This window comes from Gossypium raimondii, chromosome 10, assembly GCF_025698545.1.
Source record: "Gossypium raimondii isolate GPD5lz chromosome 10, ASM2569854v1, whole genome shotgun sequence".
NCBI classification, from domain to species: domain Eukaryota; kingdom Viridiplantae; phylum Streptophyta; class Magnoliopsida; order Malvales; family Malvaceae; genus Gossypium; species Gossypium raimondii.
The window spans coordinates 4,623,100-4,637,212 of record NC_068574.1 but is presented as its reverse complement, the minus strand read 5'-3'; the positions used below and the strand labels follow the sequence as shown (position 1 = coordinate 4,637,212).

At 33.4% G+C, this 14,113-nt stretch overlaps 2 protein-coding genes across 4 annotated transcripts; both read left to right on the top strand.

The window, feature by feature from the left end:
• Positions 1-438: 438 nt before the first annotated feature.
• LOC105776668 (nuclear transcription factor Y subunit A-3) lies at positions 439-4,229 on the top strand. Of its 3 annotated transcripts, none has more exons than XM_052622644.1 (7): positions 440-594; positions 729-867; positions 1,865-2,257; positions 2,631-2,743; positions 2,832-2,906; positions 3,342-3,512; positions 3,635-4,229. In XM_052622644.1, the coding sequence occupies exons 3-7, from the start codon at positions 1,963-1,965 to the stop codon at positions 3,977-3,979; spliced, it is 999 nt and encodes a 332-aa protein (XP_052478604.1). In that variant the 5' UTR covers positions 440-594; positions 729-867; positions 1,865-1,962; the 3' UTR covers positions 3,980-4,229. The 3 variants fall into 3 exon arrangements, with proteins under 3 accessions (XP_012454938.1, XP_052478604.1, XP_012454937.1); XM_012599483.2 differs by having other exon boundaries at positions 1,848-2,257; XM_012599484.2 differs by lacking the exon at positions 2,832-2,906 and having other exon boundaries at positions 439-594; positions 1,848-2,257.
• A 3,224-nt stretch (positions 4,230-7,453) lies between these two features.
• Positions 7,454-10,913, top strand: LOC105776669 (PHD finger protein ALFIN-LIKE 3). Its single transcript, XM_012599485.2, has 5 exons — positions 7,454-7,643; positions 8,623-8,655; positions 9,326-9,554; positions 10,036-10,174; positions 10,370-10,913. The coding sequence occupies exons 1-5, from the start codon at positions 7,544-7,546 to the stop codon at positions 10,628-10,630; spliced, it is 762 nt and encodes a 253-aa protein (XP_012454939.1). The 5' UTR covers positions 7,454-7,543; the 3' UTR covers positions 10,631-10,913.
• Positions 10,914-14,113: the final 3,200 nt, after the last annotated feature.

The window sequence follows — 14,113 nt, the reverse complement described above, 5'->3', positions numbered from 1 at the left end:
TATCAAGTAGATAAAAATTTCTAAATTTAGATACCATGACATACGGGGTGGTATTAAGAGGGCTGGTAGAAACCCCAATCCCTAAAATATAATTTTTCATTTTTGATCCTATAAAATTGATAAGATTTTAATTTAATAAAAATGCACTTTAATCTCTCTAAAAATAATAAAATTTTTATTTAATATTTTAAAAAATTATAAAAATAAAACTATTAAAACTACTAAATTACATTCTAACTTTAATAAAAATATATAGTTTGATTTCGAACTTCTAAAGATAGTATATAATAACCTTTGTTAAAACAGAGAAAAAAAACGGAAGAGAGAAGTAGAAAGAGCACGCGATTCTAGAGCGCGTGAGGAAAGTGCTGACGAAAAAGACGTTTGCAACAGTTCTGGCTGAGAGAAGATTTTATTACAGAAAACAATTTATTACACCTCAGCACAACACGACAAGAAAACAACCCAACAATATTATTCAATAAAATAATGAAACCCAGCTTAAAAACAACAGTGAGCTGAGCACTATTTTGAAGTAGCTGGAGCGACGCTGATGGCGGTGGTGGTTGTGGGGGAAGAGGATAGATAACGATGGTGAGCTACTAAACTAAACAGATAGCTTTTTCTTTTCTTTTCAAGAAAGGTTTTTTTAGAAGACATGTAAACAATATTATCCAAACTGATGTTTACTTTTTTGTTCTGTTTTTTTAAATAATATAAAAAAAAAGACCCAAAAGATAAAAGAGTGACCTTTGAGAAACAGAGAAAGTGTGAGAGGTGAAAAGGGGGAGACATGCACTAGATTCAAGCTTAGTAAAACAATGCTCACTTGTGTTATTTCTCTTTTACTTCATCAAAATCCCCAAGGTAATTTTTTTTCTCCCTTTCCTTTTCTTTCTATTTACTTGGCTTTTGTTCTTCTGGGGTTCTTTTACTTTTTTTTTTGTTTAATCTAGTATTTCTTATCTATATATGTATCTTTCTGTACAGATTATATGCTTAGAAAGTTTTTGGTGTCTATAAGGTTATAGCCTTTGAATATGGTTGGATTTGGTGCCTGAGATGGCGGGTTGGAATTCACTTCTATAGCTGATCAATGGGTTCTTTTTTTTTTTTTTTCTAAAGTTTCTCTTTTGGTGTTTTTGGTTCAACTTTGAGCTCTTTCTTTGGATACTTTGTTGCTGGATTTGCATGCATGGAAGGGCTTTTGGGTTTGAGATTATGTATAACTGATTTGATCAAGAATCCATTTACCTTTCTCTGCCCTTATGTTCTCCCCCCCCCCCCCCCTTGCCTATTATCCTTTTCTAAATCTTATTATTGGGGTAAACTATTGATAATATTTGGTGTTCTTGTATCAAACAATTCAATGTTAGGCACCTGCTATTTCGTTTTCCTTATTTACGCTTATGATTTAAAGTTGCTTCATTGTGAAATTGTTTCCATGCTGAGTGAGGTACTATTACCTCAAGACAAGATTTGTTCTAGATTTGTGGTCTAATTAATCAATTTGAATGGCGTGAGTAACTGTAACTTCAGATGATGAACTGCAATGGAGTGTATGGAACTCATGAAATTTTTTTTACGGTTCTATGGATGTGTTAGAGAATCCTAGTGAGCCTTCTTTTCACCACTTCATATTTTATATCTGAATTTAGCAGTATAACATGATTGCTTTTAAGGTCAAATTGCTCTCTATACTGTTCCTCTCTATCTGTTGAAGTCGAATTAAGCTGGTTATATAAATTTTCCTATACCTCATGAAAGAAGCATTTTGATCATTTCTTTCTTTCTTTTCCAATTTAAATATCTAGCAAGCGCAATGATAATTTGTGGTTTGATGCTAGGTCACTGAATCATACAGATTTAACAAATAGCAGCAAAGATTTCGTCTCAACATTTTCATAGATCCTTTTGAGCTTCCTCATAAGTTGAGATATCTTGGAACAGTAGTTTACAACAATGGAAAATAAAAAGAATTCCGCTGTCAGTTCTCATTCAATGAGCACCTATGTTGTTGGCTGCTCATCTTGGGAAAACTCAACTGAATCTCATGTTCAGCATTCAAGCATTTCTGAAAATTTAAGCTTGAAGATGGGACTTCTGCCTCAATACTTGAATAACAACAAGCAGCTAAGTTTTCAATTCCAAGACCAAGACTCATCATCAACTCAATCAACTTGTCAATCTTATCCTGAAGTGGCTAGTGCTGGTGATAGCAATCTTTATGAGCAAAGTTTAATTTCAGCATCATCAGGTTTTGATATTTTCCCCAGTAACCTGAAGTAGCATTTTTGGATAATGATTCAATCCTTGTGATATTTTTTTCCTTAATCTATGTTTCTTTTTCTTAGCAAGTATCTTAGATTTTATGTGCATGTTCAGATGGACTGACTTCTCTTATATTCTGAGTAAATCGAGTAAAATAGAACAAGGGAGTTGCAAGCCTATATGCAAAAGGAACTTTCAGGTTCCACTGTGCTACCTGGCTGTAGATGTTAATATACTGCTACATTTGTGGCAGAGCTTCCCTTAACACAATTTTACTAATTCATATGTTAAAAGTAAAGGGATCTTTTTCCTCTCTTATCACCGGGTGTATCTAATTAGCTGTTCTTAAATTTGCTCAGGAGGTAATGAAATGCACGGGAAGCTTGTTGGAGATCATACTAAATTAGCCGCCCCAATGGGAACTTTGGAATGTGTCCTCCCTCCTTCACAAGTTGACTATAGCAAATCGAATGTAAGTTATTAGTTAACTACTCATGTGGTTTGGCTGCTATGTGTTGTACATTGTATCATAGGCTTAGATATCATTTTCTATGCCTCAGGCTCATATTCCACTTCATTATGCTGATCCGTATTTTGGTGGTGTGGTAGCTTCTGCTTACACACCGCAAGCTATGGTAAGAATCTTTTTGTGTTCATTAGGTTCCCTGTTCTTGCACCGCATTTATGTCTGTTCGATGGCAGGCACTTCGCTTTGGCGTAACATCAATCCATAGAAAAGAGTATTGTTGCTTTTAAATCTTATTGAACACCATAAGTGATATCTTCAGGAGTCACTTATACCTTTCCTTGTGATTATTGTAAAGACAGTCTGCACTTTGAGGAATCTCGTAAGAGAAAGGTAGTTTAAAGAACCTAAACATCGATATCAGATTTAAGATCTAGTCTTCAATTACTGTAAATGTAACCTTGTTGCCGTAGATATGAATTCGACATCATAGGTCAGGAAAATCTATTTAAGGCACACAACTTGTTATGTGTGAGGCAAAAATGTGTCTTCTTTGTTATCCATTTGTGAGATATTTGTCATTGGCTCATTGCATTGCTAGCAGATTCATCATCAGCTTACAATGGCTATGCTCCCTGCTCGTGTTCCATTGCCTCTGGAGCTTACACAAGATGAACCTATCTATGTTAATGCAAAGCAATATCAGGCTATTCTCAGGCGAAGACAATATCGTGCGAAGCTTGAGGCTCAGAACAAACTCATCAAAGTTCGAAAGGTGTGTTTCTTCAAGTTTTTCCTTCTTGCTGCACGTGAACTGCAACTTCGCCTAGGATGGTAGTCTGGCTAATTGGCTTACAAAGATATTACGTCGGAAGTTCTTTTTATAAATGTTTGCAGCCATATCTGCATGAGTCTCGACATCTTCATGCTTTAAAAAGGGCTAGAGGAAACGGTGGGCGATTTCTCAACACAAAGAAGCTCCAAGAATCGAAGGGTATTACTACAAGCAATGGACTGGATACGTGCTTCTCCAAATCAGAAGTTCATCAGCTGGAAAATTACAAAGATGCTGCTTCGACTGCCTCTTGCTCCGACGTCACAACTGCTTCCAACAGTGATGAAATATTCCAGCAGCCTGATTTCAGGTTCTCTACCTATTCTTCTCACATTGGTGGACCCATGCCCGGTCATACTGGCGATATGCAAGGTGGTGGGAACCTCCATCATCGTCTCTGTGGATAGATGAGTTAATGAATCCTCATCCGAGCAGTCCTGTATTTGGTGCTCCACTGAAAAATGGTGACTGCTTTGTTCCCATGGGAAGTCATCCTTGGCTCTGTTTAATTTGCTGTTTAGTTTACTTTTATTATCAGACCGTTTCAAAACCATGGACATGGATCAGTTATGTCTTTACAAGAACTTGTAGCCTGCTGTCTTTTTTACTGTTATGTTTTCGTTCTGAAGACATTTAATGAATTTGTGATTAGTGGTATTATTAAGAACATAAGATAAAAATGCATAGCTGGACAATCAGATCATACATTTTCAATTCCTAGATACGCCAAATCTGCGGTAAAAGTATTAGCGCCGTGGGTTGGGGCGGATTGCATTTCGGCACGCGACCTTCGGGGGAGAAAAATGATTATACAAAATTGTGATTTCAACAAATCAGATTTTTAATCTTGGTTTTTAGTATTTTTAGTTAAATTTAAATTTTTTTAAGAATAAAAATTTAATTTGTTATTCTCTTATTGAAAAAGATGTGGAAATTCCTTAATTTCTGTTAAAGGATAATGTGGTATTTTAATTTAAATAGTTAATTATTAATTTGGTGTTTAAATTATAGTCAAAATATTATTTTGATTTTTTTAATTTTTCTCATCAATAACTCTAATTATTTAAATTTTTTATTTAAAATTGGAATTGGTCCATCATTTTCATGTCAACAGATAACTTTTAACGATTTATTTTTTAATTTTAGAATTATTGTTAAGAAACATCTTAAAAAATTAAATGATATTTTAATAATAGTTTAGGGACTAAAATAGTAATTATCATTTAAATTAATGTGTCATGTCATCATTTAACAGATAAAATTTATCGGAGGAGTTGATTTGCACGTTTCGAAATGTATAATGACTAATTTACCCATTTTTTGATAGAGAGATTGAAATGCAATCTGCTTCTATTCCAACCTGGTCCGAATTTGCAAAAAAAAAAATTGCTATTTTTTATTGTTGTTTTTTACTATTTTACTATTATTTTTACCGCTTTCTCACTATTTTGCTATCATTTCACTATTATGTTGCTATTATTTTATTGTTATTATTTGAATATTGTATAACTCTTATTTTATTGTTAATTTTGTTATTATTTTAGAGATATTTGCTTGCTAAGTTGTACTTAATAGTATTATTTAAGTACACATATTTTTTAAAATTTATTTTCAATTTGTTGAAAATTATACTTATATAATATTATTTTAGTATTTTGGATGTATTATATATATATTTTAAAAATTATATAAAAAGTAATATGTGCAAAGTTGGGTCGAGCCCGTATTTTAGCATTTTTATTTGAGTTAAACTTGAATAAAATTTTAAATCTATTTTTCAAGTCGGGCCCAAACCTAAAAAACAGGCCTAAGCTTTGGTTGAACCCAATTCAATCTGACTCATAAACACCTCTAATATTTACTTGGATGGCTTTGATAGAGTTGTATGTCTTTTATTTTAAGGATTAAACAACATTTGATGAACTTTGACATTTTTTTCAAACTTTTTTTATTCACATTAATGTTGGAAATTGACAATTTTTTTTTAATTTTTATCTTGCTGGATATTATAGCTATCATCTTAAAATTTAATTTTTATATAAAAATATATTAAGTGATGATAAGACATAATATTTTTGTCAAATTCTAAAATCAATTAAACTAAAACAAAAATCAAACATCAAATTAATTTTTTTTTATCAAATTGGACGACAAAATGTTACTTTATCCCTTAAAATGGATGAAGATATAATGGAAAAATTGTTCTATAAACCCTTCCTACTATGTGACTTTGAAGCACAACTAATTAAATCTATCCATATTCATGGACAAAAATAAACTAAAAACCTACTTGTATAAAACAACCCTGCTGAGTATTGCTTGCCGGCAAACCTGTGTAGTGCATTCATATTCGTTGAAAATCTGCATTTTTGATAAAAAATTAAGTACTGGATTTGATCAAAGATTGATAGATAGTATCAAATCTCCCTTTTTCTTTCGCCATTTGAGTCTTCAAGCAATTAATGGTTAATTTAACTAAATAATATTAAAAATAAATAAATATTAAAATAGATTGTCAGTAGAATTATTTATAGAAATTGTATATTTTTTGAGTGGAGCTTTTTTTATAGACTTCACAAAATTTCTTTTATAATATATATATTAAGAAAAATATTATTTTATTAGAGACGCATTTTTCATAGGCGCTACTGCTTGTATTATTTTTTCCTGGATCAGTACATAATCCGTATATATATACGAAAATTCATCACCTGTGTATATATTCTAACAAATTCTTAGAATAATATAATCCGAAAAAAGTCAACCAATTGTTATAACGAGTAAAAATTCATCACCTATTAACGAGTAGAAATACATAAGATTGGTGACTAATAGATACCAAGAATGACATCCAGTAAAGTGCCCACGACTGCAGCAATATGAGGCATCCGCCTATGTCCATCGCAGAAGGATCTGTCGTCCGACAAAGTTTGCGATACAACATGGCTAACACTGCGGATCCCCAACTGTATGAATGTGTGTTATGCAAATTGGATAATAGGGGTAAGAACATCAAGTGGACCCTATTGCCGTATGCATCCGGCATGAGTACACCTCTTATAAGGTGCATAATGTAAGCTCAAGCGGACTGCATCACCTCCCATTCATTGGTAGTACTGATCCGGGAAAAAATAATACACAGGTCATGAACTGATCCTGAAAAAAATAATACAAGCAATGACGCCTATAAAAAATGCGCCATCAGTAACATAATATTTTTCTTAAAAAAACATATATATTATAAAAAAAAATAGTGACACCTATGAGAAAGACTCCACCCAAAAAATATACCATTTCTGTAAATAATCTTACTCACAACCCATTTCAATATTTTTGAGTGAGTAGCGGGGATTTTGGGTTCAAAAGTTTTAGACAAGTGCTTTCTCCAATTTTAATTGGGATTGATATAGGGAAAATGGAATTTTTTAGATCTCAAGTAGAAATAAATGCTGATGTGTAAATTAATTGGATTGGATGGTGGATATTATATCAAATATTAAAATTTAAAATGAAAATATTGAAAAAAAATATAGATAACGTCCCTATTTCATATCATCGGGGCTGGATTTATTTGAAGATCCTGCTGCTGCTGACTGAGTTACCTTGAGGTTTAGGCGTTTTATTTGTTTGGACTTTGTTTACCCTTCTAATTAATGTTTCAAAAACAAACCAGAAGATGACGTGTCTCTCTCAAACCTCCACGTCATCAGTCGGACTCAACACCCTTCTCTCAAATATAGTTAACCCGACCACCAAACCCAGATTCAAATCCGCCCTAACAAAACCATGCCCCCACTCTATACCTCTCCGCTCGGCAGCCATCAAACAACAAAACAAAACAAATCATTAATTAATTAATGTAAAAACATAATATAAATAGAAAAAAAACAATGGCGTCTCGTTTTCGCTCATAACAAAAGAAAGAAACTTTTTTTTTTCTTTTTTGGGTCTTCGAACAGAGAAAGAGAGAAATGGAAGGAGGAGGAGCTCAGTATAATCCTCGCACAGTTGAAGAAGTTTTTAGGGATTTCAAAGGACGAAGAGCTGGCATGATCAAAGCTCTTACCACAGGTTTTCTTCTGTTTGTTCCCTCAGAAAAATAGAGAACACTCAAATTTAGAAACTCTGTTTTTTTTTTTCTTTCTCCTTGACAGCTCCGTTTGAATTTTGAAAATTTTAATCTTTTTAATCAGATTAACGATTAACAGTACATGTTGTTTTGGGTTTCAATCCTTTTTGTTCTTCGATTTCCTTAAAAAACGCGGTTGTGCTGCTTTCTGTTTTATTCTTTTAGTGTTTCTTTGTTCTTTTTTCTGTTTTATTTTTTCCTGTTCTGTTTGGCTGGCGAGAAATTGTAAAGGAGAGAGAATTTTTTCCTTCCAATTTTCGTTCTTTTTTTTCCCGTTCTTTAATCTATAAATTTGAATATATTTATTCTATTATTGACTTGCTTATATATATAATATATATTGTAGGTTTTAGAAATGTAAATAGAATGTAAAAGTAAGCTTTTAATCGTATATCTTACTATTATTATTTTGAGATTCTTTTTCTTTAAGAAGCAAATTGATTATAATGCTTGCACTTTGAGTTTGGAATCAATTAGTGCAAATTTAGCTCAAAGTAATTGGACTTTTATCATAAATGAGTTTGCATTATATTGAATTTCAATTTTACATTTTGCTTCATCTGATTAAATGATCACTGAGAAAATGTTGAAAAGGATAAATGTAATATTCATTGTTAGTCAAAATCCAATATTTAGCATATATTATTATCAAAACAATATTAAAAAAAATAGGCATTTGGTTTCAAGATTGTTATTTTAGGCTGAACACTTTTCCACTTGAATCAGCTCTGAAATGTTCAGCCGAAAATAACGTAAATTTATGTGTGAATTTAGTGCTGCTTATTTTGGTTTTATCAAACTGATATATTTGTCTTCTGTTTCTCATTCGAAGAGAAAAAGTATTTCTAAGTTATGTTGTTTGTAATAATCTTTATGAGATCTATTTGTTCGCTTAAAAGGTTTGGTTCTGTCATGTTGCAGATGTTGAAGAATTTTATCAGCAGTGTGATCCTGGTAAAGCTTCCTTCTTTTTTGTTTGTTTCGCTTTGAAGTTAATTTGTTAGACATACGTAAAATATTTTGTTTTACTTTTCTTTTTGGGTGTAATGCGTATAAAGTTGGTCTCAATCTTTTGTAAATGTATTAAGAATTGTGGCATGTCACTCTCAAGCTGCTGACACCAAATTGATGCATTTCATTGTTGGAGGCTCCATGTGTTTCTAGGATTTTGATAGGACCTGCTGATAGTGGTCTTTAAAGCTTTATAGCTATTACCTTTGCTTTATGATACATGGAGTGCAGAGTGTGGTGCTGATATGCTTAATTTGTGAACCAAACTCTTGGGCATTCGGTCATGTAGTTAATACTGCTTTATTGAACTGCATCTTGAGCCTCCTCTCTGTACTTTTTCATTTTTTTTTCACTTTGGATATTCAAATATGAATTATAATTTAAAGTGAAGATGGTAAAGCTAGTTGTGCTTGATTGTGGGGTCCATTGTAGATTTTACTGTACATAGAGGTAGGTTCTTGTTTCTTATTCAACCAAAGGTGGCTTTATGGGGTAACATTTTTGCTACTGACCAACCATTTAGTCTAGCTGCCTTTGCTATTATTGCTAGTTTTTGCAAGGTTCTTGATTTGCATCCATGTTCTCTTCATGAGCTATGTTATTTTATTTGCAGAGAAAGAGAACCTATGTTTGTATGGCTTCCCAAGTGAACAATGGGAAGTCAATTTACCTGCTGAAGAGGTCCCTCCAGAACTACCAGAGCCTGCCTTGGGTATTAACTTTGCAAGAGATGGCATGCAAGAAAAGGATTGGCTATCTTTAGTTGCGGTCCACAGCGATGCATGGCTACTTTCTGTTGCCTTCTATTTTGGTGCAAGATTTGGATTTGATAAAGCTGACAGGTATGTTAACTGATGCAAAATTTTACTCTTGAGCATGTTCTTACTTGAAGAAAAAGCAAGTTAGAGATTGACCAATAGCCTTTTTTGATTTTCCCTTTTCCTTTTCTCCGCGTATCTTTCTGTCCGACTACAGAACCGAGTTCTGTATTGTCTGATTAAGTGGAATGATTTGCTACGTTTTGATCAATTGAACGAGACATAAGTGTGTGACTTGCAATGTGTCATTCTTAAGCTGGAAGCCATTAGTTTGAGACATTGAAAAACATGTAATAATTTGTTATATATATTACTTTCCAATTAAATGCACATTATGGGCTTTAAGCTATTAAAATTGCTTGCGTAGTTAATGCTAACGGCATTGAGGTCTAATCCCTCTGTTGTATAGTTACTTAGTTTTGGCAGGCTTGGGTCCACTAGGAAATCTTTCACCAATATTTATTCTGTTCATTCATTGGATTATTAAATGTCTCCTTCGATACAGGAAACGGCTTTTCAACATGATTAATGATCTTCCAACAATATTTGAAGTTGTAACCGGTGGTGTTGCCAAGAAACAAACAAAAGAGAAGTCATTGGTTTCAAATCATAGTAGCAACAAATCAAAATCCAACTCAAAAGTGGTAAAAAGGACTTTCCGTACATAAATCGTGTTGTTCAGTATGGTATAGATACTTTTAATGAATATATAAGTGGCCGCTATCCAGGATTGTCTTAGTGACGAGTCGCTTATTATAATTAATGTTTTGTAGTCAAAATAGTTTTCCCATCTTCGGTACTTTATTTATTTGTTTTGCTGTTGGTTTTGTTCTGATCAGCGGGAATCTCAGGCGAAGCATTCAAAAGCATCACAGCCAAAAGACGAAGAGCAAGGGTTGGACGAGGAAGACGAAGACGAGCTTGGAGAGACCTTGTGTGGGGCTTGTGGTGAGAACTATGCCTCGGATGAGTTCTGGATTTGTTGTGATGCATGTGAGAAGTGGTTCCATGGGAAGTGTGTGAAGATCACTCCTGCTAGAGCCGAGCACATTAAGCAGTACAAATGCCCGTCGTGCAGCAACAAGAGAGCTCGCCCTTGATGATGTCGTAAAAATGTACTCTCTCTCTCTGTCTATTTGTACTTTTAGTCTTGGTGTAGTCTGCTAACTGTGGTATTAGTTTGTGTCTTGTATGAAGTAGAATAGTGCAGCATATGAATCGGTGGCTTTGGTTGGTGGTAGGAAATCTGTGTTTTCAAATGCTATTTATTGTAGTTCAGTGTATGATTAAATTCCCTTGTGAAGCATTGGGAAATATCTTTATTTTGAGTAGGGAATTGAATTTGAAACCGTGTTATGTTTTAAAGGTTTTCATCTTTTCCAAGCTGACTGTAATGTTAGCTTCATTATTTATCTGATGATGGAGGTGTGCTCTGCTCACAAACATTCACGTTTCCTGCTATTTATTATTCCTAAACATGGAACTTCTCTTCCTACAAAATGGTCATTAAAGTTAAGGAGGATGACTTAATTCAATTTCACCTACTCATATGGTAATTTTATCAAAGTAAATTTTAAATATTCACATGTTTAATTTAGGTCATAGTGAAAATAATTAAAAATAATAATATAATTTATTTTTAAAAATCATTAAATATATAATAATTATGATAATTTGATTCACTGTTACTAAGAACAATACGTTCGATATTTCCTTATTACTAGTTTTAGCTCATAGTCTATCTTGAAAATAATCAATGCAGCATTAGAAATATTAACTAATATTAGCAATATTTAATTAAAATAATTTTTATATATTTGCGAACCATCTAAGATTAAAAGAATTCAATCTTTATTTCAAAAGCATTTTTTTACTTTGTAATGTTTAATTGATAATATGGTTAAAAATTAAAACATAATATAAGTTTAATTTTAAAAATATGATAATTGATATTAGCCCATTAAAATTTATGTAAAAATTAAAATTAAAATTAAAATTAAAAATTTTGAAAATTGAGTTGGTTGTTGATATTTATAGCAATACCTTTTTTCTCGAAAAGTACTTGTGCTTTGAGCGAGACGGATCCTAGACGTTCTTGGCTTTCAACGAACAATATTCTTTGCTATTCTCTCTCGATAAAAACAGACAAAAATGTGATTCTCAGGCAATAAAGTTTATACATAGAAAATAAATTCTCCACTTTTTGACAAAATAACAATATCTCAAACTTGTATAAAACGCATCTAAATAGCTCTACCAATTTCATTTGTTTATAGGAAGAAATAAGAGAATCTTGGTTTAATTAGTAAAATACAAATAATATTTATACAATAAAAAATAGTCTTCTAGTTTAACCAGAAAGGGGCAGCACACCCAATTATGTGTTTTTTTAGACTTTTAACCTAACGCTTTATAATTTAATCTAAGCTTGTAACACCCCCACTCGACCATTTTGTCGGATCCGGGTGCGAGCGTCACAACAAAATTGGGCTATCGATTAAACTAAGACCTCACTAAGTTAAAAACAAATTGTATTACCTATTTATAATAACTTACAAAAGAGTCTAAATTCAATACAAAGTTCATTGTTTTAACTCCGGACTCTGAGGAATTTAAACAAATACAACATGACCGCCCCATTGGCGAAGTTCCTAAAGGTATCTCCCTTCCTATGTGTATGACTCTATTTTAATGATAAATCATTGATTCCACACGATCTGGCTTAGCCCATTCCACGAGTTCTTCATTTCGCATTTCCTGCATAACATATGTCAAACCATGTAAGTTTAAAACATAACTTACCTTGCCTGGGTTCAAATTAATAATAAAAGATACAACAACTCCTTGCTCGTTGAAACATTTCTCTTAAACCATTGTAGTGGACTTTATCTTATTCCCAATCCTATCCATTGGCGGATAGATCGTTAAACGATTTCCTTCCGGCCATTCTCTCAACATTTGTTTGGCCTTGATAGGTTCTTTGAATGTCTTGCCTCTTTTATGGACTTTATCCTTTCTTTTATTCACTTTTTTTTATCCATTTATCTTCAATGTGGATTTTTTCTTCCCACCATTATGGCCTATTAAAACAGCTTTTCGACTTACCCTCCTAAAGACTATTGAAGGTTATTCTAAACTTATTTAGTTCATGGCAGACTCTTTCCTTATCTTAATCATAGTCCCGCAAAACTCATTGATTTCCCCTTTGTTGAGGTGACTAATAGGATTTCTCGCAGCTTTGTGGACTATATCCTGTTTAGAATAAATAGAGGTCAGATTATTTCTTCGTAATCCGCTTCGGTCGTATGACCTTACCCTTAAGCGTAACATGCCTTTCTGCTACGACTTACTATGACCCTCAGTACTCAGCCAACTATCACTAAGTGGCTTATCTGGGTTCATGGTTTCTATTCCATTCGGCATCTCCACCTAACTAGCCATTTGGCTGATACTTCCTCTATGGTTTTCCCTTAAAGAGGAATAGTTTTAACAAACATACCTACAATTGATGTTATCTCTCATAATACTTTTCTATCCTGGGTCTCCATCCAACCCCTCTTATTCCAAGACCTTTTCTGCTGAGGTGCTTGCATTCTTTACTCTAACTTACCAGTTTCATTGAGCATCTCTTAACGATTCCTAACGGCGGATCCTTAATAAGATCCTCCAATTACTCATTCTTTTAGCTTATTTATACATCAAGCACAACTAGCTCGGTAGTTCACATGACTGATTACTGTTGAGCTACCGCCCTTTTGCCTTTCCGGCTTCCCTGATTACTATTTTGGTGGACTACTTCCCCTTTCTACTTTATTTTTCTTTATTCAACTGATTTTCACAATAGTTTGTTGGCTTGCCATTGTTGCCACTAGTTACTTTTTTCTTCCAACTCTTCTTCCTTAGCTGTAGGATTTCCCCATAGCTCCTATCTTGGTTTTCCACCCGTGTTTATTGTCCCGGTGGACTTTCTATGTTGCCATAACCTAGCTATAGTCTTACGCATTAGGACCCCATGTTTATCGTCTTGGTAGATTGCCCCATGTTGAGTGTCCCGACGGACTAACTCATGTTTAATGTCTTGTTGAAATATCTCGTGTTTAATGTCCTATTGAACTATCTTATGTTTAATGTCCCATTGAAATATCTCATGTTTAATGTCCCATCAAACTATCTTGTGTTTAATATCCCGTTGAACTATCCCGTGTTTAATGTCCCGTCGGGTTATCCCATGTTTAACGTCTTGTCGAACTATCTCGTATTTAACGTCTCGTCGGGCTATCCCATGTTTAATGTCTCATTGGATTATCCTGTGTTTAACGTCCCGTCGGGCTGTCAAAGGATGTCATAACGTCTTTCAACCATGATCCTACTCATTTATATCATGATGCCATAACATCTTTCAGCTATGGTCTTACTCATCCTTATCATGATGCCATAACATCTTTCAATTATGGTCTTACTCATTTTAGGCATATAGCCTCCCATCGGTTCTATGGCCTAGCCATGATTTTTACTATTTCCTTATCCTTTCATCCATTCCTCCATTTCACCATCCTATACTTTGATGCTTGAACACCGCAATG

What these genes read in the sequence shown, in the direction of transcription:
- LOC105776668 (XM_052622644.1), top strand. Translation starts at nt 1,963, where the DNA reads ATGGAAAATAAAAAGAATTCCGCTGTCAGTTCTCATTCAATGAGCACC. An exon ending in TTTAATTTCAGCATCATCAG is followed by an intron (nt 2,258 to 2,630) that starts GTTTTGATATTT and finishes AAATTTGCTCAG; the next exon opens with GAGGTAATGAAATGCACGGG. An exon ending in CTTACACACCGCAAGCTATG is followed by an intron (nt 2,907 to 3,341) that starts GTAAGAATCTTT and finishes CATTGCTAGCAG; the next exon opens with ATTCATCATCAGCTTACAAT.
- LOC105776669 (XM_012599485.2), top strand. Translation starts at nt 7,544, where the DNA reads ATGGAAGGAGGAGGAGCTCAGTATAATCCTCGCACAGTTGAAGAAGTT. An exon ending in GATCAAAGCTCTTACCACAG is followed by an intron (nt 7,644 to 8,622) that starts GTTTTCTTCTGT and finishes GTCATGTTGCAG; the next exon opens with ATGTTGAAGAATTTTATCAG. An exon ending in CAAAATCCAACTCAAAAGTG is followed by an intron (nt 10,175 to 10,369) that starts GTAAAAAGGACT and finishes TGTTCTGATCAG; the next exon opens with CGGGAATCTCAGGCGAAGCA.